The sequence below is a fragment of the Apodemus sylvaticus genome, chromosome 17, assembly GCF_947179515.1.
Source record: "Apodemus sylvaticus chromosome 17, mApoSyl1.1, whole genome shotgun sequence".
Lineage (NCBI taxonomy): Eukaryota > Metazoa > Chordata > Mammalia > Rodentia > Muridae > Apodemus > Apodemus sylvaticus.
The window spans coordinates 45,250,720-45,275,233 of NC_067488.1; the positions used below are offsets into that span (position 1 = coordinate 45,250,720).

Below are 24,514 nucleotides of genomic sequence, written 5' to 3' on the forward strand. Positions count from 1 at the left end.
AATTCACGGAAACTTCTTAACTGTTCCAAAAGAGCTTAAAAAACACTAAAAAAGGAAAAACTATCTTTCCGTTGGCTCCCGAGCCCTCCCAGCAGAGGCCCGACTGTTAGAAAGGCAGCAGGCTGCCCCACGCACAGGCCCAGGCATGTGTACAACTGGCCTGTCCTCTGCCCACAGCCCTGCAGCTCCTCCTAAAGGACCCAGTGCCCGGGGTACGGGAGAAAGCTGCTGAGACCCTGGGTCGTCTGGTGAAGTTCGCCTGAGGCTGACTGCGCTCCTGCGAGTGATGCCCAGCCCATCCTGCCCAGGACTCTGCTGCCAGGCAGGGCCAAGACTGTGGTGCCCCGATTTATTGCCCAATAAAGCCAGTTACACCTCAGTGGGCGACGGTGTTTCAATACAACCTTTCCTTCTGGCTTAAGCTAGGTTCTGGGGTGCCGTGTAGCTGCTGGAGGTTCCAATCAAGAAGGCAGGAACCATGGGAATCAAGGATCCTATTGATGCTTCTGTGAAGAGCACACCCACCCTCTTCAAGGCCACCGAGGGAGCGGGGCAGCTTAGCTGAAGAGTCGGATGGTGCCATCTGCCCCAGAGGAGAAGATCCATGGCTGTGTGGGGTGGAAGGTCACATCCAGAACACCCAGGTCTCGGGTCAGGGTGTGTCCTTTAAGCACCTTGACAGGCACCAGCAACGGGTTCTGCAGCAGGTCACTGTGGGAGAGAGGAACTCAGGGCCCAGTGGGATGGTCCCATGTGAGAAGAAGGCTGGGGCAGGGCTAGCACTCACCTGTACACCATGCCATGGCAAACGATAACACTGCCGTCATCTGAGCCGGACGCAAAGAGAGGGTATCTGGGGTGGAAGGCCACAGCCCGCAGGGCCTTCTTGTGGTGCCTGTGGACAGACGAGTGTGTTCATAGAGGGCTCCAGGTGAAGAAGCCCTTCCACCTACCTCACACAACCCACCTTACCTCAGCACTTTGTATGGCTTGGTGGAAAGATCCAGGTCAAACCACACCAGTTTGCTGTCATAGCTGCCACAGATGATGTTGTCGCCTAGGACCAGAAGCAGTGCCTGTAATTCTCATAGGACGTACAGGGTTCATTCCCTACCCTGACTTGGAGAATACATGTTCCCTCACCTGCTGGATGTACAGCCATGCTAGACACCCACTTGCAGTTGGGCATCAGCTTCTTGGTAAGCTCCTGGCGTAGCAGGTGGTAAATGCGGACGCTACGCTGGGAGGCCACGAGCAGGAAGGGCCGGGTAGGGTGGAAAGCCACACACTGCACCTGTCCGTGGCTGCGGCGGAACGGGCTCTGGCTGCGCCTCCTGCTCAGCTGGTGGATCAGCACCTGCGTGTGCCCCTGACTGGACAGCACCACAGCCAGGTAGTCCCCTCGCCCATGCCAGGTCACCTGTGTCACTGGCTACAGAAGAGCAATGCAGGCTGTCTGACCAGGTCTTGGCACCTAGCACCCTCCCCTCCCCGCCCCTCCCTTCCCTGTCCCATCACATACTTTGCTGTGGCAGATACGCAGGCGCAGACCCCTCTGGTGTTCTTCCTCTGAGGCCTCTAGCCATTGGGCAGGCTGTAGAGTTGGCTCTTCGGGTGGAGTGAAGGCCTCCAGCAGCTGGTCTGTGCTGCCCACCAACAGCCAGTCTCCCAGGGCTGGGTTCAGCAGCAACACTGCATCATCTCTACAAGCCAGGGCCAGACACAGCCCCTCCTCAGCATAGTCCTCACATTCTGTGCCCCCCTCCCCCTCCCAGGCCTAGCCCCCAGGCCTGAAACTCACATGGCTGCAGCTACCAGGCATATGGCAGGATTGGGGTTCCAGGCAATGCTCCGTACCACCCCTCCAACAGGCACAGTCTTCATACAGCGGGCAGTGGCTACCTCCCAAAGTCTTAACGTGCCATCGTCTGAACCTGGTACGGCAGTGAAAGCTCTCAGCACCTGAGCTGCTTACCCAGGTCCCTGCCTCCCAGCGTAGGCAGCCCCCAGCTCAGGCCCACCTGAAGCTAGCCACTGGCCCCCTGGGGAGACACTGAGGCAACGGACAAGGTCGCTGTGGCCCCTGTAGACCTACAGAAGAGGAAGAGTGAGAAGACAGACACACAGACACTGAGGACATTTGCCCACCTCTGATTCCACACTTACAAGGGCCTGGCACACAGGGAAAGGCTGAAGGTCTCTTGGCCGAGGGAGCTTGGGGATGAGGTCTTCAGGATCCACATTCACCTGGGGCGAAAGCACATTCAGTATCACCCTCTGACCCGTTCCCAGGCCCTGTGTGGGCTGCTACACATACCCTCATCTTGCGTTGCCGTGGGCACAGATACAAATCAAGGCAGCGCTCAAAGCGCTCCTGGATGAAGCGGCCATATGCCGGCACTGTCCTCAGGCTGGAGAATTTCTGTGGCAAGAAGTTAAGCTTCCTCTCAGCAGGCTCCTGCTGCATCCATGCCAAGCGCTGGGGAGACAGGAGCTAGGTGAGAAGGGATGAGGAGACATGGCTGGGGCCCACTCCCACCTCAGTGCAAGCCCACCTCCTCCTCAGTGGGCAGGTACTCAGGAGGTGGGTTGTAAGACTCAGCATGGCCAGGCAAGGCCAGCTTGGGTGCAGGCACGTGCATCTTGTGGCGCCCCAACACAGCATTCGGATCCTCCTGGGCCCACAGGTCATAGAAGTTAGGGGTGGAGTCCTGGGGCCGTCGAGGCTTGATCCAGCCCATCTTGATGGCATGCACCATTCGAGACACCTGCACACAAAGCTGTGGTCAGGTGGCAGCATGGAACCTTACAAAGGGTGCTAGAGGGTGATGACCCAGTTCCCACCTTCTCCTTCTCAACTAGGGATGGGATAAAACTACGCTTGTCAGCTGGGCGGTTGGTCACGGGGTGGATCATGATGTCACTGCTGAAGAAGTCCACAGCTGGCTACGGAGACAGGCATAGATGTTAGGTTTGGGGAGGGGTGGGGGGCCGCATGTACTTCAGACCCTGGGGTCAACTGTTGTTACCTACTTCATAGGGGTTGAAGCCTGTATCTCCAAACTGGCCTCTCTGAAGCCGATGTACCAGGGCAACCTGCTCATCAGTCAGCCGCAGGTCGCGCCCTGTCATCTTGTCTTGCACAGTGCGCCTAAGGGAAAGAAAGCCAGTCAGGGCCATTCTCCAGGCTTAAGGAACCACAGGTCCTGACCCAAGGTCCCACTCACCAGAAATCTGGGTCATCCATTTTGTCCAGAAACTGGTCCAGCTCATCTCGTGTCCTCAGGGGCTTGTAGATACGTTTGCCATCCAGGTCATAACCCACATGTGGGAATTCATCGTACCATGCCAGGGGCACATTGCCCACAGTGTTCCGAATGTCCTGTAGCATGGTCACCACGTCAACACCTGTCCCTGCCATGCTTGATCCTCCTCAAGCCACCCAAGGACAGAAGAGCTACTCTAGACCAGCATCAAGTGCCCAGAGGCCAAGTGACCCAAAATCTGCCCTAGCCTTGGCCCCAGGGTCTGACGTGGCATGGCAGGGGTGCTATCCCCCTCCCCCAAGCCCTTGGAGGCGCCAGAACTTTACCTTCACATTTTCCACTCAAGTGATGCCAACCCTAGCCTCCCCCCTCATTGGATTCCTTGGCCAAGGCTCTGGGCAGCCACAGACAGGGATGACCTCATCGCCTATGGGCTCCCTCCCCTGGCAGAAGCCTTAGGTAGAAGTGGGTAGTTTACAAGGCAGGAACCAGGGGAAGACCCCACCCCAACCATGGGGAGACAAACCTGTCCTGCTCAGCAGGTGGCCAAGGACCCCCTCCCTGAACCACTGATCTTCCCCCTCCCATTTCAGTGGGCAGAGCAGCCACATTCCTGGACACACATTCCTGGCTGCAGCCCCTGCCAGCCGCCACCCTCACTCCTCCCTGCCTGGGGACTGCTGCCCAGGCGGCCACTTCCTGCAACAGTAGCCACAGGGAGGAGGGGCCCAGACATAACTCCACAGCTGAGTGCCAGCAGCCCCTCAGCAAGACCCCTTGGGCCCTGTCCCACTGCACCTGCCCATACCAGCCAGAAACGCCCTTGCTCTTGCGGCCAGCTCTCCACCTAGAGGGCCACTTCCAACCGGAGGGATGGAGAGGTGCCGATCTTAGATCTTATCCACGTGTGCACTGGCTTCGGAGCATACAGCAAGGATGGGGGTGGGGCCCCCAAGCAGGACGGGTCAAAGGGGTAAGATTCTGGCACAAGGCACAGGCCATACCATCAAGTCATGCCAACCACACACCCATTTCTAGACTGTCACTGTTGGAGTCACCTCCCTATGCACGCGCACGCGCACACGCGCGCACGCACAAACAGACACACACAGACACACACACACACACACACACACACACACACACACACACACGGCCTGGCACAAAAGACCCAAGTGCACATGGAAGGAGAGTCAGACAGGGTGTGGCCAGGCACTCAGGGCCAGGGCAGCTGGGTGAACTTAGGCATGCCAGGAGAGAAAGCCTCTTGATTCTTGATTTATTCTCTTCTTCCCTGAAGAATGGATGGGGTGGGCATCACGGTCTTGGGGCTTTAGTAGTGCCCCAGGAACTCCCCAACCAGAAAGATGCTCAGGACCTCTAGGCACAGCTATTAAAAGGGAAAAGGTGCACGCATGGGCTCTGAGTAAACTCCTCCAGGCCAGAGAGGGAGGCGGAGGCCAGGCGCGGGGGAGGAGCCGACTGCTATAAAGGCACTGCTCCGCTGGCGGCCCCGCTCCAGTCTGAACACATGTGCCCGCCTCGCCCGGCAGCAGCCACCGCGGGGCGCAGCGGAGACCCCTGGCCCGGCGGCCTGTGGGGACCTTAAGAGGCGGCATGAGCAGCGCACCGTGGAGCTGACGCCGCGCCCCCTGCCCGGCCCATGTCCTTCGCCATGCTGCGTTCGGCGCCGCCGCCGGGTCGCTACCTGTACCCTGAGGTGAGCCCGCTGTCGGAGGATGAGGACCACGGAAGCGAGAGCTCGGGCTCCGACGAAAAACCCTGCCGTGTGCATGCTGCGCGCTGCGGCCTCCAGGGCGCCCGGCGGCGGGCAGGAGGACGGAGAGCCGCGGGTAGCGGGCCAGGACCCGGGGGGCGGCCAGGCCGCGAGCCCCGGCAGCGGCACACCGCGAATGCGCGCGAGCGGGACCGCACCAACAGCGTGAACACGGCCTTCACCGCGCTGCGCACACTCATCCCCACCGAGCCTGCGGATCGCAAGCTCTCCAAGATTGAGACGCTGCGCCTGGCCTCCAGCTACATTTCTCACCTGGGCAACGTGCTGCTGGTGGGTGAGGCCTGCGGAGACGGGCAACCATGCCACTCGGGACCCGCTTTCTTCCACAGCAGTCGTGCGGGCAGCCCACTGCCACCGCCGCCGCCGCCACCACCACTGGCCAGAGACGGCGAGAACACCCAGCCCAAACAGATCTGCACCTTCTGCCTCAGCAACCAGAGAAAGTTGGTGAGCAGGGCTGGGAGCACTGAGGGTCCCCAATGTACTCACCAGCCCACACCTGCCAGGCAGAGAGGTGCAGGGCAGGGGCAGCATTCCCTAGCCTCTACACCTGCCACCAAAGCTGCACCCAAAGGAGGGAAGGGCACACAGGAGCCATACCTTGGGGCACAGACCCATTAGCAGTGGTCACAGGGACCGGACCTGCACACATAAAATCAAGAAGTAATGCTGAGAAGGGCCACCCAGAAGTTCTGGGAGGGAGGGCAGGCAGCAGGAACCTGGCAGGGCTGAGGGGCCTTACTTCCAGGCTTTACACTTCCCATCAGCTGAGAAGTGAACGGAGGTGAAGTCGAGAAGTAACAAGTATATTCATATGCTCCCATCCAAAGGGGAAGAATATGAAGTATTGAGGCAATCAAAAGGAACCCACCCCCCAGGTTGATGTGCCACTACCCCCACCCCTGCAGCCTGCCTCCACCCCAAGGCTTACGGGGCACCTGCTGCTTCTCCCCTGGTCTACTGAGACCTGCAGTACATGGACCAGGGGAGAAGGCTGAACCGAGAGATGCTGGCCAGCCATGATTTACTGCTCTGGCCGCACTTGGTGGCACCGGAAAAGCAGGGTGAGCAGGGAAAAAATACAACGGCTTTCCCCAATCCCCATTTCCTCTCCAGACAGCACGCGCAAGCTCCTGGGGCCTGAACATCTGGGAAATTTAATTTTACAGTTTTGGCTGTGCAGCAGAATACTCCCCTCCCCAAAATGCACTGTGGGGGTAGCAGGAGCCCTAGATGGGGATGCCCTAGCAAAGGCAGTGCCCCAAGAGGAAGCCAGGACGGTTCTGGCAGAGCTGGGTGACACTAAGTCTCCACTCAGACCCTGACACACCCCCATCCCCTCTGCAGAGCAAAGACCGTGACAGAAAGACGGCGATTCGAAGTTAGAAGGAGGAGGGCCCACGGCAGCCAAGAGGTGATGCCACTAGTGAAGGCGGAAGCCACTGAAGAGTCCCGGAGAGCCCCGCCTTGGACCTGATCTGAGCACAGGTCCCCAAGAGCACGCTCACCAGGCCAGACCTGCCCCAGCTATGAGCAGGGCCTATGGACAGAGAGATGGACAGGAGGGCTTTGGCTTGACTCTAAGTAGCCAAACGCTTACCCAGGCCCACTGGAACTTTCCATGCTGGCTCTCTACCTGGGCCAAGTGTTGGCATCTTGTGTCTTTAATATGATAATATAAAGTCTGGAAATTTTGTATAATTAAAAATGAAACAGTATCTTTCAAATTGAGGCAGAATATCCTCTTGAAAGGATCTAAACTCACTATGACCCTAGCTCTCTCACCTCACCTTCCCAGAGTGAGGACAGGGTCAAGAGTCTGTACCAGGGATCTGTGGTGTGTGTGTGTGTGTGTGTGTGTGTGTGTGTGTGTGCGCGCGCGCGCACATAGCAGGGAGGGGGAAGGGGGAAGAGGTGCTGCATGCTGATTAAGATAGAAGCAGAGGGGAGAGGGCAGGCCCATTTGGCTCGTGATAGGCAGCAGCAAGCAACACAGCAGCCTTGCCTCCTGAGGAGAAGGGTTGAGGGGACCAGATGGAGCCTTGGGCGTGTGGATGTTTGTCACCAGCAGTGTCCCATTAAAGATGGTATAGGAACTAAGTAATCAGTGCTGCAGCCAAGTAGGCTAGCAGGCCTGGATGGCCCTGAGGACACCATCTGAGTAGCAGCGACCTAAATGCCCCCTCTGGTACCCAGAGACTCTGGGTCCACCAACTGCCAGAGCTTCTGCTCTCCTGCCTCCAGCTGCACACTGGAAAGATTCCTAACCATCCAACACTCTGTCCTACCCAACTCCCCCAAAGATCCCACTGGCTTCTGAGGTTGGTTCAGCCTCTCAGCAGGCTCTGTGCACAGCTGGCCGATCATTAAAACCCTGCAGGTGACAATTAGTTGAGTGGTACAACAGAGAAGAAAGGCCGGGCCTGACTTCTGGCTAGGTAGTGGGTGGAGAATGGCAGAGGGCACCAGGTGCTGGCAGGCCTCTTGGTCCCTGGCTGGGGGGAGACCAGGTGTTGTGGTCTATAGGGCATCCTCATAGGGCAGGGACAACAGGGCCCCTCCTCTGCACTGATGGGCTCCAGGAAATGCTGGTACAGGAAACAAAGGTGTAATTTTGGAGGAAATTCTCAAAGTCAGGCCATTAAGGCAGGGGTAGGGGGCTGTGTCCAATCTGATAGAAATATAACGGGATAAAGAATCACAGCGGCAGGTTTCGTTCAGAAAGAAACCCAACCCCAAATTTCCTCCCCTTAATCCTGTAGGAGCTCACAGCTGCTCAGAGGGAGGGAGAGAGGGCACACTCAGTCACTGCAGAGCTCCTGCAGCCCAGGAAGCCAGAGCCCAGAGATGCAGCTGGGGCGGAGAGAGACCACCTTCCTCTCTCATGCATTCCCTATGCAAGGCTCTGCCCAGCTTCACAGCTCAGCTACCAGGGCTGGGTGACACAGGCTGGGTTGAGTCGAGTTTCAGCCTGGCAGGGTATACCTGTACTAGGCAGATGGGCACCAACCCCCACCCAACGACCCCAGCTGGCCTTCCTACTCTGCTGGACACAGGTCTCCCCCTCACCTAGAGGCCAGTCTCCCTCACAAACCCCAACGACCAATGACTGAGTGGTATCTACTTCAATGGTCAAATGGCTGGGCCAATGCCAGGGATAACCCAGAGGTCCACACACACAGAAGGCTCAGAGAGAGTCCCTAAATACAGACAGGTACGACTCTCCAGGTACAGAGGCTGCCAATCTGAGTAGCAAGCATGGCTGGGGCTATGCGGCCAGACAGAGACCCAAACCATGCCCAGCGAGCTCCACTAAGCATCTTACGACTTAAATAAAGCCCAGGAGTGGAGAAAGAGCCAACCAAGGGATTGGGGCAAAGCGGGAGAAGGCAGGGAATCCCAGGAGCTAGAAAGCCTGAGCTTCAGTAGGGCTGATTGGTAGGCCAGAGTCAACCAGACAAGAGCTGGAGGCTTGGGTGTCAAGAGGGTCAGATGAAAGGGAACGGGTTGCAGGGCTGGAAGGCTCTCTGGAGGCCTGGATAGTTGGGGTGCGGCACGCGCCCAGCCAAGGCCTCCACTGCAGGGCCTGACTCTGAAAGCGGCTGCAGCTTGGCCAGCCTCAGGCCTGGGCAGGCAGCCCAGCCACTCCCTGAGCTGCACCGGTAGCAGTGGCTGAGGGCTTGGCCCGACAGCCAGCAGGAGGAGGGGAGGGGAGGGGAAGGGCGGGAAGAACACTCCGTCACCCTCCACTGCTCCAGATTCAAACCAGACTGGGGGTGGCATGGTCCATTCCCACCCTGTGGCTCCATGTGAGCCCACAACAGCTTATGGCCAAGGAGTGGCAGGTGCTCTGCACCCACCACAGCCCCTGGCATCCTTCCCAGAGGGCAACTTTACCCTCTACCACAGGGAGGAGCTGTGGGACAAAGCCCAGGGGCGCCCTCGGTGTGTGCCCCATGGAGGCAGCTGGGGTAGGGATGGGGGGCTGGCCCACACCATGGCCAGCAGCCACCCTTCCGAGCTGAGCTGAGCTGGAAACATTCGGTTCAGCCTCAGCTGTCAGCTCCCTGTCCCCAGCCTGGGGAATGAGCCGCTGGCGGCACCACATGATTCATCACCAGGCTGCCTGCACCCCAGGCCAGCCGCCCCCGCCCTGCTCAGCACCTGCGGGCTGCCAGGAAACACATGTGACCCCTTTGGGTCAGGCCCAGCTCTGAGACCCCAGGCCAGGCTGATGGAGGGCAGACAGACCCAAGGGCCATGCTTTCCTGGGGGGCTACCCAGGCCCCTAGGAAAAGGGACTAGGATGAGGTTGGTAGGTCCACAGCTATCCCTCCACCCTACCCCATCTCCTTCCCCCACTCCCCCCACTGCACCGGACACAGTGTCGGCTGGGACTTTTCCGCTCTCGATGAGCCCCCTCCCCTCCCCCTCCCCAAAGTGGCTGCAGCTGTCAGGACCGCAGATTGGAACTGCAGGTACGGGGCTGGCCCGCTGCCCACCTCCCTCCCGTGTCTGTCTGCGAGAGAGGAAGCCAGCCCACCTCTGGAATCCTTCACTCTCTCCTCGTTCTGCTTCTCCCACCTGTCCCCGGGGAGCATGGGGTCAGCCGCCTCGCTCAGTCTCTCTCTTCCCCAGCCCCTCTCCGATTACAATGCGGGTAGTGTTCACTGTTGCTCAGCCCCCCTGCACCAACCACCCTCTTGTCTCCGAGCTCATGGCCTTCCTGTGCTGCCGCCTCCCCCTCATGGGGTGTCTTATCTCTCTGAGTGGAAGCACCAGCCAGCTGCCTTGGCCTCACATGCCACCCTGACCCCAACACAAGGTTCCCGGTGGAACGCTAGGCTCTGAAGCATACACTGGTGGCCTGCGCGACAGACCAGAGGGAGACAGTCTTTCCCTGTTCTGAGGCCAAACCAGCTCAGACCCAACAAGGGCTGACTAGACAGGTACCACCTCTGAATCTACCGTCTCCTTACCAGACTGCTTCCAGTCCCCTACTCCCCTCTACCATGCTGACCGTCCCTTGGGGGCTGGTTTAGCCTGCCCAAGTTGCTGCAGCTCCCCTAACAAGAGAACAGAGAGCCAGAGTCTTTGGGGTGTGTGGAGGACACTAGCCCTCTCCTGGAGCCACTCAGAGTTAACTGGTGTTCTCCCGACGTCTGTAAGCAGGAGACCCCAGATGTTCCTGCACAGGCATTGAGCTGGGCACGGGCTTTACCCATAGCTTTTATCTCTAAAGGCTGGTAAAGGTCTTTCTGCGTCTCACTAGTCAGGCTCAGCTGACGCTTTAAGTAGGGAGGTGGGTGGGTCCAGGGCACCACACATACAGGGCTGCCGAGTGTGAGCCTCCCTTCCAGCGAGGCAGGCCTGGACAGCCTGCACAGCCAGCCTCCTCCAAGGGCACCTGTTTTGTGCCTCCAGCAGTTCACGATAATCAGCATTCCCTGCCTTTCAAATATCTGCCCTTACTGTGCTCCATCGACTGCTCTCTAGTTGTCCCCCGGCCCGAGCGAGACGCTATGAATCTCAAGTAGCCCTACCTTTACCTGCCAGCCACAGCCTGGACCCGCTCTGACTCCCTCCACTCGCTCCTCCTCCACCGTTCCCAGGCCTTCTCCCTGCCAGCGTGGGCACCCAGATGCAGCGTGGCTCTCAGAACCACAGGCCGAAGTCAAGAAATGGCACTAGGGCTACCTGTCCAGTACAGTAAGCAGTAGTTAGAGACACACTCAGTAGTTACTAGTGAGTCCCTAGTTGGGCAGCCCCTGTGGGATGGAGCTAGATCTGAAGGACTGGTCTGAATCTGGCCACAGGCTCCTTTTGGAGGGAGGCATAAGGGCTAGCCTCAAGTGGATGGTCGCCAGAGCAGTCTGCATAGACCGGGTGCCTTCTACAAACAGCAGGGAGGGTCACTCACTCATGGAAACCTGAGCCCACAGGCTCCCCTGCCAGCAGTAACACAAGCAAGCAAGGAGAGTAGAGTGCACACAGGGAGGCGGCCAGGACATTGCCGGCCCGGCCGGCAGGCGGGGGTGGCCCCGGAGGAGCAGAGACCGCCAGCGCACTGGAGGCAGCTGCCGGTTCAGTAGCTAGGAGAAGCCATTAACTGCGTTTGGCGAGAGAGCAGAGGGGATCACAGGTTCTGGATGCAGACAGGCCAGGCCGTGTCCCTCTGGGATCCTGAGTTATAGATCGGGCAAGGTAGTGGGGGGATGGGGGGTGCGGATGGGGGTGGGGAGGTGTTAAGACAGTAACAAATCTGACCCCAGACTCAGCCCCATCTTGGTCAGAGGTCATACAAGGGATGGCCCCAGGTCCATTGCTTTTGGGGACTGGAAGAATATGAGACCAGCTCTTCCCAGACTTTTCAGGCCAGAAATCATGGCTTCCCTGAGACCCTCATACTGACTACACTTCTTGAAGAACGGAGCTGTAGGCCTGCTGAGCAGATGCATGGTCTTCTCTACCTGACCAGGCCTGGCCTTGGTTTCTCCCAGTTGCTTGATATACAGAGGAAGGGAAGATTGGCCACTCAGCCGCCCTTCTATCCCAGTCCACATCCCAGGGGTCCCAACTACTGGATGAGATCACGTCTATAAAGCCCCACTGCTGTAGGAAGGAGGTGAAGTGGCCATGTGGGGGTGGGGCAGCCAAAGCACAGCTGCTTCTCAGTCGCCCCCCACCCCACTCCATCCCCTCCATGCCTAGCAACTCATCTGGGGGCTCTACCCCCACTCAGCTGAATCTAGGGGAAGAGAGGGAGGAGCCAGAGCACAATCAGAAGACAGTGCTCTGGGCTGCTTAGTTCAGCAGTCACTGATGTTGAGGGGTTCTCAAAACACTGCCCAGGCAAATGACAACAGGGCTCAGAAGTGCCCATGTTCCCAAGGCCTAAATTCAGATCTATGGAATGGTCAAGAGAAGACCACAGGGTTATCACAGGGCACTTCCACCTTCACACAGCAGCAGGCCACACAGCTGCTCCCCGTCCACCGGCTCTCTAGGTTCCTGCTGCGGTCACTACCACTAGGACAAACCACATCCACACCTTTCCAGAATCCTGTAGGATATCTGGTGCTATGCTGTGGCTGACACAGCTAGTCCTGCTAGGTGGCTCAGGATAGCCCAAAATCCTGAGGTTGGTATCACTGACCCACCAAAGACACTTCCAGCAGCCCCCTCCTGAGACCCATGTAGCTTGTGACCTTTTATAGGTGCTGAGTAACTAGGGCACAGCTACAGACAGTTAGGCCTTCGCTGCGGAGGACCCTAGCCGCATTCTTGGAGATGCTCTGTTGTCTCAGGTTCTCCAGCAGGCGGAGAGGTGGGCTGAGCTCTTCTCTCCTGACCTGACCCTTAGCTGGGCACTGATGGCCATGCCCCACCCCCACACGGACCTATCATCTCAGCTGCTTTGAGAATAAGAAGGCTAACTGCAGGCCCTGGTGAGGAACAGGCCCCAAGCAGCCTCTGGGAAGAGATGCGGATGTCCAAACTGGTCTGGCTCCTGAGAGCTGAGCTCGGTGGTCCCTCCCAGCTGCTGGCCAGCTAGAATCGCAGGGACGCTGCAGATGGGCATCTCTATCTACTATTGCAGAACTGCCACCCACGTCAGAATGATGTGTGAGACTTATCACATCACAGGCGAAAGGAAGGGGCTCTCGCACACATCACACACAGCATGAGGCTGCCCAGCCTTCCAAGGGCCACTGGACAGGTCCAGTGGGGCGCACCTCCCTGAGGGCAGACAGGGGCTGGCAGACCCCTTTCAAGGCACTGACCGGTTCTGGAAGCCCCTCCCCCGACTCCTATTCTCCATATACAATCATCATTGATTTCTCAAAATACCAAGCATAAAAAAGTAGCCGACAGGATGTGGCTGCCGACAGCCAGGGCCCCTTGGGGGGGAGGGGAGACAGGCAGGGAGCCGTGCTGTGCGGCCCCCCTCACCGGTGCGCCCGCTGCTCCGGCCAGGAAACCAATTTATTTTGTTTTGTCTCTGTTCTCTGAACACGCAGCAGAGACTGGATCGGGCTGTCGGCCAAGGCTCCTGTAGACACTGCCAAGAGAGCTTGAAGGTGGGGAGGAAGCCCAACCAGAGAGGGGGCGCGTGTCTCCCCTAGGCCTCAGGGACAGCCCCTGACAGGCAAGCAGGAAGCGCTCCTGAGAAGAGGATCCATCCCTTTAGGCCCCACACCAAAGCCAGAAAGAGGCTCCTAGGCTCCTATCCCGGGGTGCAGAGTGGCCCCTCTGCCCCGGAACAAGGCCTCACAGGGAGGAATGAGCTGCTAGGCCCACTGCCTCCGTGTGCACGGCTTCTCAGAGCTCCAGACACGGTTGGCCTTCTGGCCATAGTCCACAGCCTCTCAGTGCCTCACTCCCCGAGGATTCAAGGGAACCCCAGCCCAGCGTGACACTTCCCTCTTTACTATGTCATTCTCCATCCTAGATGGGAAAGTCAGGAAGGTACCACAGTCACCACTGCCAGAGAAGGGGACAGACAAAGCCAACAGGAGAACAGGATATGCCAGTCCTGCCACTGGTATCACTGTGGCCCCCTCAGATACAGAAAGAGGCTGACTCTCATCAACCCAGGCCCGACACCCTCAGCTGCTTTGAGTGCCACCACAGCCTACGCTACAGTGAAGGACTACCCCAGCCCCTTTATGCCCACAGACAGACAAGATACTGCTAAGCCATGTGCAGCCTCCCATCTTCAACCTGGCAATGACACACATGTGCTGCTTCAGTCATCTGTCTCAGACCCTCAGATTGTTCTTCCAGATGGGGGGAGAGCTTCAGCCAGGCCGCCTACTCAGGGCTCAGCAGCCTCATGGGAACCTGGCTCCTTTGACAAACAGCAGCACCGCCCCTGCGGAAAGGCCCGATACCACCCCAGGGCTCTCCCAGTTTGAGGGGCAGCACCTACTCTAGGCTGCTTGAGGCACTAGCTTATCCCTGACAGGACGGCTCTCATCTCACAGGAAATCAAGTTCAGCCCAAGCCCTACCTCCTCATCAGAGCTGTCCTCTTCATACTCATCTCTGGTCAGAGCACCTGCTTCCTCTGTCCTTGGGCAAGGAGGGGCAGCCTGTGGAGAGAAGGGAGAGTTACTCTGGAGGTCCCTAGAATAGCTCTCTGATGTCAAGAGGCCCTAGCCTTCAGCCCAGTGCCATTCCCACTCTCCCAACACTGGAACCTAGATCCAAAGGCCACACGAAGCACTGTGCCACCCTAAATCTCTGAGCAGCCCCACCTAGCCCAAGGCCTCAGCACAGGATCAAAGCTGTCCCATATCTTAACGTACTTCAGAGCCTCAGTCCCTGTACCCTGCACCACGAAACCTATCTAAGGATGTTCCCTCAAGGGCGAACCAACCTTTGCTGTCTAGTAGCCCAGACAGTGGGTGACACTCAGTGCCAGGCCAAAAAGGAAAAGGCTGCTAAGAGCAGTGGGAGCAACCCAGGCGCGGGGCTGGCTACCACTCACCCACACCACCACACTAATGTCCAAACCAGCTGCAGTGGCCCCGGGCCAACGGTCCCACAAATGGTCCTACTGAGCCCAGATCTGGCAGAGGAGGCTATATCCAGACCTGCTTAGACCTATAGGCAAGCAACACAAGGGAGGGGCAAGTGAGCAGGGCTGTGGGTGGGGCGATGACATAGCCGTGGGCTCCGTCATAAGGGTCACCTAGAACCACTAAGAACCACATCCAGAACAGACTCACTGGCCAAGGGCCTAGAGAGATTTCCTGGACTCTCAAAATGCCTTGAGGTCCAGATCCCAAGGCACCTTCCACACCCACCATAGCTGCAACAATAGGCTGACCCTGTCCCCTAGGTCAGAGTAGGTACCACCGAGGATTCACACTACAACCTGGAAAATAGATTCTCCCTTGACTGGGGAGGTGGATGGCTCAGACCAGATCGGGTTTATTGGCAGAACCAAAACTGATGGAGAAAACAGGTCCACCTCTCACCCCTGAGGGCAGTAAAGTGCTTGGAGCAGGAACCCCAGTGTGTGGGCGCCCCCGCCCACAGCCCCAGTCCCTCTTACCAGGCAAGAGCCAAAGGCCTACTCTTCGCTGGCCTGTTTTTCCCTTCAGTATAAAGAGGATGGAAGACTTAAGTTTTTCTCCAGGCTTGGAACAAGGAAGGATTCAGTTTCTCTATCTTCCCCCACTTCCTTGCTGTACACCAAAAATGGGTTGCAAACCCCAGCTCAGAAGAGGCCCCAGAAACACAATTGGCAGGCACACCTGAGTGTGCCTGAGCTCAGCAGACCCCTGGGACAGTGGCATTATAACACCAAGCTCTAGTCAGCCACTGTTCCCAAACAGGTGTTGGAGCCCTGGCCTCAGGCAGGGCCCATAACACGCCAAATCTCCTTCCAAATGTTCTCTGCCAGGGACTATACCTACACGAATCACAGCGGTGGAGCCCGCGGGCCACGGCCAGGGTCCTGCAGGAAACAACTCAGCAGCCTGCATTGTGTATTCCCACTTTTCTAGTGCAGGACAATAAAGGATATACCTGGGGAGCCAAATTCTGGTAGGCCTTTGACAAGGGTTGGGATCTCCAATGGTGAAGCTCAGGAATTCCCTCCACACGTAATGCTATTTCCAGGCAACTGGGGTTCTAAGAACAGCAGCTTTATTCTGGATCCAACAGCTGCAGAGCAGTCACTATCCACCAGAGGGCAGCACTGACACAGAGCAACAACAGAGGACCATCTCCCCCTAGGGGAAATGAAAGCCCTGAGCCTGTGGAGGGTAGACATCCACTAGGGAAACAGCGTAGGAAAACACATTTCCTCAAATTCTCTGTCCCCCTTTTTGAGGCAAGTATTGCTCTGTGGCCTAGGATTGTCTCAAATGATCCTCCAGATTCAGCCTCCTGAGTACTGGGGTTTACAGGTATACATCTGTTTTCAACCTAAAAATTAAAGATGAACACTAAAGCCTCCACAGCACAGACGACAGAATATGTCAGGACGCCCTTACAGATGCCAGTTTTCTCTAGGTCAGAGGTCCCCAGCAGCCTGGCTGCCTACACATCTCACTCTCCCAACACAGAGAGAAGGTGGGGAGGTCTGCCAATCCCACACAGCCAGCTAGCACCCTCTGGGTAAAAAAAAAACATTCCTCCTAAAAAGCCCACAGCTCAAGGCTAGCTCCAGAAGCCTTAGCTAGTTTGGGGGAATACGCAGGTGCCTCTTGGAAGAGATTGAGACATCAGGCAGCACGCAGGAGGAGAGCAGTATGCAGCCTCACAGGACAGCATCACTGCCACCCAATGAGAGGCCAAGTGACTGGTAAGACAGTGGGGTGACAGAGGCCCCACAGAGGTCAGGGAGGTGTTAAGATGCTAGGGCCAGAGGTACACACCTCTGATCTCATCACTCGAGAGGCGGTGAGCTTGAGAGCTCTGAGTTCAAGGCCAGCCTGACCTACATTGCAGTTCCAGGACAGCCAGGGCTACACAGTAAGAACTTGTCTCAAAAGTGGAAGGTGTGGACAGTAGGGTTTATACAACTTGAGGAGAGGCAGAACAGGACTAGATGGGGCTATATATAAGAAGCCACCCAACAAAAGCCAGCAGGAGTGCGTAGGGCAGCTACAGTCCCAAGACAGGTGCTGGGAGAGTCACAGAAGGCGACGCTCACAGGCACTGCAAACCAGGTGGAAAGGAGGCCCAGGAGGGGCCAGTAAACCCCCAAGGTAAAGAAAAAAGAGGTAGGTATCCAGGGGAAAGCTCCAAGAAAGGCAGCTCCTTTCTTCCTCCAGAGCCTGACCTCTGCAGGACAGGTATACTGCCTAGTCCAGGCTGAGAATGTACCTCAAGAACCAAAGACAAGGGACATGGGGTTTCTAAGAGCCTCGAATGGCATCCAAATGAGGAAGTTTCCTTTTCCTTTAATTTTTTTTTTACACTACTATTTACTTATGGTGTGTATGTAATGCGCATGTAAATGTAGGTACACATGTGCCACGACTCACATGGAAAAGAGGACAGCTTGTAGGAGCTGGTTCTCCACCATGTGGGTTTTGGGGATCGAACTCTGGTCATCAGACTTGGTGGCAAGTGCCTGTATGACTGAGTCACCACAATGGCCCCAAACAATCTTCTTACAGTGCCAGCAGCAGAGCATTCTCTGTCTAGTCTGGCCACATTCCACTGCCACCCCCAACCAGTACAGAACAAGGGCATGCTACCTTTTCCAGGAAGCAGGCCAGGACCAGCCAAGTCAACCTCATATCCCTTCCCTGCGGTACCGAAGAGCAGAGCTCTTCCAGCCTGGCATGCCCTGAAGCCAGTGCAAGGTGTGGCCAAGACTGCCTGTCTTCCTTGCCTTTCTCTCACTCACACACACACACACACACACACACACACACGCACGAAATCCCCAACACAAAAATCAAATCCAACATGCTATTTATAACACAAAAGCTATGCATAAAGGGGACTAAAGAACTCACTTCTCCAGCAAAGGCCCTATGCTGGACAGCAACAGGATGCCAGGCCACTCTCAACATCAGTGTACAGAGCCACCCCAGAGAACGGTGGAAGGAACTTTGTGAGTATGGCCCCAGTGAGAAGAGACTGACAAAAGGTACCTAGTTCTAAAGACAACAACATGTCAGCAGAGACTGAGGTCAGAGATAACACAGGATAAAAAATATGCTTCTCAAAAGAAAAATAACTTACTAAAGCTGGATATGACGGTGCACTCCAAAGCACTGGGGGAGGGGGCAGAGGCAGGCAGATCTCTGAGTTTGAAGCCAGCCTGGTCTACAAAGGGAATCCCAGGATAGCCAGAGATACACAGAGAAATCCTGTCTTGAACAACCTGCTCCCCTGACTCCCCAAAAGAAGAGTAACTCAGAAGCGCCTGAGGGAGGCTAGAGAGATGGTTCTGTCAGAAAGCGTGAGAACCTGAATTCAAGTCCTAACACCCACATGAAATCTAAGCACGGACTAGGTAGACCTCTGTGAGTTCAAGCCCAGCCTGGCTACAGGACAACCAGAGATACAAAGTGAGATCCTGTCTCAAAAATAAAAACAACAAGGGCTGCAGAGATGGCTCAGCAGTTAAAGCACTCGCTGCTCTTCTGAGTTCAAATCCCAGCAACCATACAGTGGCTCACAACCATCCGTAATGAGATCCAACACTCTCTTCTGGTGTCTGAAGACAGCTACTGTGTACTTGCATATAATAAATAAATCTTTAAAAAAACAAAAAACAAAAAACAAACAAACAAAAGCTACGCATGGTAGTGCACAGCTGCAGTCCTAAGGCTGGGGAGGGGGGACAAGACGATCTCTGAAGCTCCTTGGCCAGCTTGTCTTGTCAAAGAGCCTCTGTCTTAAAACAGTAAGGTGAGGGTCTCAGGAGGCAGAGGTAAGGAGATCAGTGTTAGCTAGAACCACACCGTGAGACCTTGCCTCAAGGAGAGGAAAAGGGAAGGCTGAAGGGACAGCTCCGCATGGAAGATCTAGCAGAGGTCATTAGTGCAGTCCCCAGTGCCAACCTCGCGTAGTTCAGAACTGCCTACTAATTCCAGTTCCAGAGGACTGAATGCCCTCTGACCTCTACGGGCCCCAGCATGAATATGGTGCACATGAATCCATGCAGGCACACACACATACACATAAAAACAAAAGTAAATAAGGTAAATATATGCGAAGATACCCAACATCAATCTCTAGCACACACACACACACACACACACACACACTCTCTCTCTCTCTCTCTCTCTCTCTCTCTCTCTTACTTAAAACAAAAGGGGTCTGGAGAGGTGGATCAGTGGTTAAGAGCACTGGCTGCTCTTGCAGAGAACCTGGGTTCAATACCCAGCACCCACATGGCAGCTCACAACTGTCTGTAACTACAGTTGCAGGGGATCCTATGCCCTCACACAGGCAAACATGCACATAAAATAAAATTAAAAACAAACAAAGGGTCAGAGGACAGTGAGGTCTTTCCACAGAGCTTGGTCTCTACCAAGCTCATCAACACTGGGGCCTGGCTACACCATGACCAGACATTCCATGTGGAGCTATGTGGGGGGCTCAGGGCGGACAGAGAGGAGATAGGGCTAGCCCAGGGTTACACAGCACATGACACAAGGTCAAGGTGCTCGTCAGGGAGGAACCTGGGAGAAGAGTATTTCTGCGTTGGGCAAGGACATGTTTGCCTGTGTGAGACATTCTAAAACATGACAAGGGCAGTGAGACAGCTTAACTGGCCAAAATACTTGCTATGCAACCCTGACAGCCTAAGTCTGATGCCCAAAACCCACAGAATGAGCTCCCACAAGATGTCATGACTCCACACACATGCTATAGCACGGACACACCTGTACTCACACATGTATCAAAAACAAAACATGACTAGACATCTTTATGCTCCTCCAACCCCAGCACAAAAGGCTGCCCTTCCTAAACCTGAAAGGACTGTGACTGCTTTACCCACTGCAGCCCATGGGGACATTACATGGCCCTGGAAACGAGCTGACAGCCCGGAACTGCCCATCTCAGGACCATAACACCAGTGACAGCGCTCTGCATGCTCTCACCACAACTCAACACACAGCTTCCTAGGGCAAAATGCACCAGACCCTGTAGCATATGCATCCCTCTGCCTCACAAGATGACACTACAGAACGGGGATGCGACCACCCTTCCTTACCCTGCCTCGCCTCTGATTCCATGTGACGACTGTGTGACAGTATGCAGCTCTGAGACAGGTAGGGGACACCTGCTCCCTCCTTCACAGAGTCTATGAGAGAAGACAAGGAAGGAGCAGGGAGGCGGGGAAGGGCGGGGTTCAGGAAGCTGAGAGAATCCTGGATACCTCCTCCCTGGTCCCAGACACCCACAGCTCCACACTCCACCAGATGGCGGTAACACCTGGTCCCCAAGCCCGCCAAGATACTTCCAAGGCACTTCCCAGCCGCTAATCTCTGCTATACCCCAGAGAATACCTTGCTAGAGACGGCGCTAAATCAGAACTCTCCAGTTTATGTCAGGATTATTACCTTTTCTTATATTCTTGCATGTCAAAGATAGAAACGGACCCTTGGACATCAAACAGTAAGAAAATGGGGCGGGGGTTGGGGGATGGAGGGGATATGACAACACAGGTGGGACAACACACCATACATACACCTCAACATAAATGTTTTAAAGTTTGTTTTATTTTATGTGTATGAATGTATTCCTGTGCACCACAAGATGCCTGCTTGGTCCCTGTGGAGACTAGAAGAGGGCATTGGACAGAACTGGAGTTACAGATGGTCGTGAGCTACCATTATAGGTATTTGAAATCAAATCCAGGTCCTCTGGAAGAACAGAGTGTTCTTGAGCCATCTCTCTAGCACTCTCTCAAATAAACGCTTTTGAAAAAGCGAAACCACCAGGCATAGTGGCACACATCTCTAATCCTAGCTCTTGGGAGGAATAGACAGGTGGATCTCTTGAGTCCAAGGCCTGCCTGGTCTCCAGAGTAAGCTCCAGAGCGTCACAGTGAGACCCTGTCTCAAAAAGAAAAAGAAAAAAAAGAAAGGAAGGAAGGAAGGAAGGAAGGAAGGAAGGAAGGAAGGAAGGAAGAAAGAAAGAAAGAAAGAAAGAAAGAAAGAAAGAAAGAAAGAAAGAAAGAAAGAAAGAAAGAAAGAAAGAAAGAAAGGAGGGAAAAAAGTAAGACTAGGGGACGATGGGGGGACAGGGCAATAGACATTAATGGGAAGAAATGGCGGCACACTCACAAATACACTCAACACCAAATGGATGAGACAGACAGCAGTACCTGAGGGACAGTGGGGCTCTTGGCTCCCTAGAAAGAAAGATGTCCTGGGATCAAAACCCTAGGACCTACAAAGAGAAGGCAAGGGAGACAGGGAGAGGAAGGAACAGGGGAAGAGGAGGGAGGGGGATATGAGGTCACTGAAGCTGGCTCTGGGCTGAGAGAGACCCTGACTCAGTCAAAGAAAGTGGACAGGAGGGCTGGAGAGATGACTCAGAGGTTAGGAGCACTGACTGCTCTTCCAGAGGTCCTGAGTTCAATTCCCAGCAACCACATGGTGGCTCAAACCATCTATAATGAGATCTGATACCTTCTTCTGGTGTGTCTGAAGACAGCTACAGTGTACTTGTATAAATAAAAAAATAAATAAATAAAAAAAATAAAAAGGGCAGGAATCGAGGAAGACCCAGCATGAAGCCTGTGCTCACATGCCCTGCCCACACGTGTGAACAATGGCTCTACTTACACACCAGCCACACAAAAACAAAGCAATCAAGAAACAAACTAACGCTGCACACCTTTAATCCCAGCACTTGGGAGGCAGAGGCAGGCAGATTTCTGAGTTCAAGGCCAGCCTGGTCTACAGAGTGAGTTCCAGGACAGACAGAGAAACCCTGTCTCGAAAATCCAACTGAGACAAACTAGGCCTGGCTTCTTGGCTTCCAACCTGACAGCAGACATGATTAATGAAGGTCATGATTTCCAGAACACCAGGGCCACTGAGTGTAAACCATTACAAACTAGCTTGCAGAAAGCTTTAAACTGCTGTATTTTAATCAAGTTAAGCTTTTCTTTCACTTTTATCAAACAGAGAGAAGAGTACAGCCTTCCCCATCAGCACAGCAAACAACTGCCTCAGGTTCCAAGGCCCTTGGGCAGCTCTGCTGGCCTCTAGTCGCTCCCACTCTTTTCTGCTGAACATCCTTGCACCCACATCCTGCTAGCTCCCCTAGCAGTGACACCCCATCTTGGGCTCAGACGACCCCTAGACCAGTGTCAGTCCATTGTCCATAGAGGTGAGTTCTCATGGTCTGAGAACTGTCTGACGGGCAAAAACATGACCGTGTGGACATTTGTAATTCTCAGGAAAGACACAGAAAATTGAGGTTACGAACTAGTACCCTGGAGCTCAAATGTGTGACAAGGGACAGAGAACCAGGTTCCCGAGGACAGTGTGAAGAGGACAGCTCCCGGGCAGGCACTTCCTCCTCCAGCCATCCTCATGCACAGGAGAGCCCATGGAGGCTCGTCCCTCACCCACCTGCGCCTGCTCCTCAGAGGCCTCCTCTGCTCTATGGTTGTCCTCGTCACAACCAGCCACTTCTTCAGAGTCCTCCTCACTGGTGTCGCTGCCAGAATCTTCAAGGCCTGAAAACACACTCTCCTCGCTGTCAGAGAGACTGGTGTCAGGGTCGCTGAGGAGAGGAGGCTGCAAGGAATCACAAGTGTTTAATAACTGTCAAATAGCTGTGCCTCTTGTCACACGCTTCCGTCCACACCAAAACCATCGACCCAGCCTGGGCCCTTCCTCTCCTGCCTCTGTTGACACACCGATTCCCAGTGTCTTCCAACAGAGGGGACCTTTCAAGAACATATTGGCTTTGTGGAGCTCAGTTTCCACTCACCGTGTCACCAAAACCAATTTTCCTCCACTGACAAACTCCACACCCTACTCTGGCACCTAAAGGTCCTGGAACTGACACCAGCTTGGAATGGAGGACCCGGGCCTGGGAGGATTAGAACTCTCTGAAGGCTTTGACAGGGCTTCCAACCACTGACAGACAAGTTGGAAAGTCCAAGCAAGAGTAGCAAGCTAAACCTCTGTGTTGGTTTGAATGAGAAGGGCCCCGTACACTCACATATGTGAGTGTTTGGTTCCCAGGTGGTGGACTGCTGAAGAAAAATTAGGAGGCGCAGCTTTGTTGGAGGAGGTAGGTCACTGGGAGTAGGCTCTGAGGTTTCAAACATCCACAACAGGCCCAGAATCCCTCCCTCTTTCTCTCACCCTGCTTATCAAGGTGTAAGGAAAGCTCTTAACTGTGTTCCAGCACAAGTCTATTCAGCCAAGATGGTCAAGGACCAGCCCCCTGAAGCTGTAAGCAAGCTTCCAGCTCCACGCTTCCTTCCATAAGCTGCCTTGGCCCGGGGGTTTGGGTGGGGGGTGGGGGTGGGGTTCCATCCCAGCAGGAGAACAGTAACTAAGACAAACAAACTACCTGCTGTCTTTTTTAGAACAGAGAGAATCCTCTGAGTACAGCCCCAGAGGCCATTTTACAACTAACACAATATGACATTCAAGCATTGTGAACAGGTTTCTTTCACTGACCTCCAAAAGTTGAACAAGAACTGAAAACTTGAGAAAGCATTGACTGTACCTAGTACTCCCTCTGTAGACCAGGCTGGCCTTGAACTAACAGAGATCATCTGCCTCTGTCTTCTGAGTACTGGGATTAAAGATGGGTGCCACTGCCAGTGGCTAATTCTTGCCTACTTGCGTGGCTCTCACTGTCAACTATTCCACAGTGTTCCCCTGGGTTTCCATAGAAGTCATACTGACATTCTCCTATCTCCTATTATGACATCTCTGAAACTACGAGAGCTACATGTCACACTAACAAGTAAAAGTAATGTACACGGTTAGAGCCCAAACAACTGACTACTAAAGGCTTACTGTCTCCGAGGGACATGTCACAAAACAAAAGGGCAGTTTCCTGAACGGTCCTCAACCTGTGGTGGGTCACGACTCCTCTGAGACGAGCCACCTTTTCACAGACTATCCTCCATATCAAATAATTACGATTCATAACAGTAGAAAAATTAGTTATGAAGTAGCAGCGAAAATAATTTTGTAGTTGGGAAATCACAACAGGAGGAATTGTATTAAAAGGGCTGTGTAGCATTAGGAAAGTTGAGGACTTTGAGGGTCCAATTAAGTGGTGTCAGCTGTAAGCCATAGCTGTGCATGCCCTCTACCAGCTAGATTTGATGAAACCCCACTAGCAAGTCTACTGAGCTCAGCGACATGGAGTAGCAATGACAACCAGTTCTGGATGTCCTGGGTTCCATTCAGGCTTCTATAATCTCAGGTCCTCTTTTGTTTCACAACACACCTCACATACTGGCCTGGCAGCACTGCACGAGCGCAATTATAACCTTTTCCAGGATAAGAAGCCCAGATGGGGGAGATCCAGAGACTGTGGTGAGGGGACTCTTAAAGGTCTCTTCCCTCGACACGGTTCAGGCCACAGAACTACCCCTGGGTTCCAGCGCCCTTCGGCGCAGGTAGCGTTCTGCTGAGAGTTCCAAAATAACAGCCCAGATAGGGGGAGATTCTTCCGGGCTCTAGGCGACCCACAAGTCACTACACACCGCACCACGGCCCGGCCTCCCTGGTCTTGCCACGTGCCCACGTGGTTCACAGAGGGATGCAACCCGCTACTTGGAAGTTACCTCTTGTATCTGCAGCTCCAGATCAGGTTCCAAACGTCGTTTCCCAGGCAGCGATCGCTGTGACATGTGAGGCTTACCACACGCCCCCGCCATGCTGCGCCGCGCCGGCTACCGACTTACTGCCGCTTCCGGCAGCGGGAGCGCCTCATGTGCCCCCAGCCAGGCCCCGCCCAAGCAGGCTCTGATTGGT

General features: G+C 55.0%; 3 protein-coding genes across 9 annotated transcripts in view; 2 read left to right on the forward strand and 1 right to left on the reverse strand.

The window, feature by feature from the left end:
* Nucleotides 1-379, forward strand: part of Mroh1 (maestro heat like repeat family member 1) — a 70,954-nt gene extending 70,575 nt beyond the window's left edge. For 6 of the 7 annotated variants that reach the window (XM_052160946.1, XM_052160945.1, XM_052160948.1 and 3 more), the window contains one exon: nucleotides 178-379. In XM_052160946.1, coding sequence (XP_052016906.1) covers nucleotides 178-263 — 86 coding nt within the window. In that variant the 3' untranslated portion in view covers nucleotides 264-379. The remainder of the gene's footprint in view (nucleotides 1-177) is intronic. The other variant, XM_052160950.1, reaches the window with a different exon arrangement.
* Nucleotides 336-24,477, reverse strand: Bop1 (BOP1 ribosomal biogenesis factor). The gene is made up of 16 exons (XM_052160953.1): nucleotides 24,325-24,477; nucleotides 22,136-22,303; nucleotides 14,078-14,158; nucleotides 3,228-3,382; nucleotides 3,034-3,151; nucleotides 2,845-2,946; nucleotides 2,556-2,768; nucleotides 2,318-2,479; nucleotides 2,167-2,247; nucleotides 2,022-2,091; nucleotides 1,802-1,934; nucleotides 1,523-1,703; nucleotides 1,144-1,432; nucleotides 973-1,057; nucleotides 788-895; nucleotides 336-711 (listed from the first exon to the last, which is right to left on the reverse strand). Exons 1-16 carry the CDS (start codon nucleotides 24,415-24,417, stop codon nucleotides 558-560), a joined length of 2,193 nt encoding a protein of 730 aa, XP_052016913.1. The 5' UTR covers nucleotides 24,418-24,477; the 3' UTR covers nucleotides 336-557.
* Scx (scleraxis bHLH transcription factor) lies at nucleotides 4,801-6,771 on the forward strand. The gene is made up of 2 exons (XM_052160959.1): nucleotides 4,801-5,511; nucleotides 6,412-6,771. Exons 1-2 carry the CDS (start codon nucleotides 4,930-4,932, stop codon nucleotides 6,448-6,450), a joined length of 621 nt encoding a protein of 206 aa, XP_052016919.1. The 5' UTR covers nucleotides 4,801-4,929; the 3' UTR covers nucleotides 6,451-6,771.
* Nucleotides 24,478-24,514: the final 37 nt, after the last annotated feature.

Bases quoted from the DNA above. Each gene is read 5' to 3' on its own strand.
- Scx (XM_052160959.1), top strand. From the start codon at position 4,930: ATGTCCTTCGCCATGCTGCGTTCGGCGCCGCCGCCGGGTCGCTACCTG. The intron at 5,512-6,411 runs GTGAGCAGGGCT...TCCCCTCTGCAG, and splicing joins TCAGCAACCAGAGAAAGTTG to AGCAAAGACCGTGACAGAAA.
- Bop1 (XM_052160953.1), bottom strand. From the start codon at position 24,417: ATGGCGGGGGCGTGTGGTAAGCCTCACATGTCACAGCGATCGCTGCCT. The intron at 2,947-3,033 runs GTAGGTAACAAC...CTGTCTCCGTAG, and splicing joins CAGGCTTCAACCCCTATGAA to CCAGCTGTGGACTTCTTCAG. The intron at 2,092-2,166 runs GTAAGTGTGGAA...CCTCTTCTGTAG, and splicing joins TCCCTGTGTGCCAGGCCCTT to GTCTACAGGGGCCACAGCGA.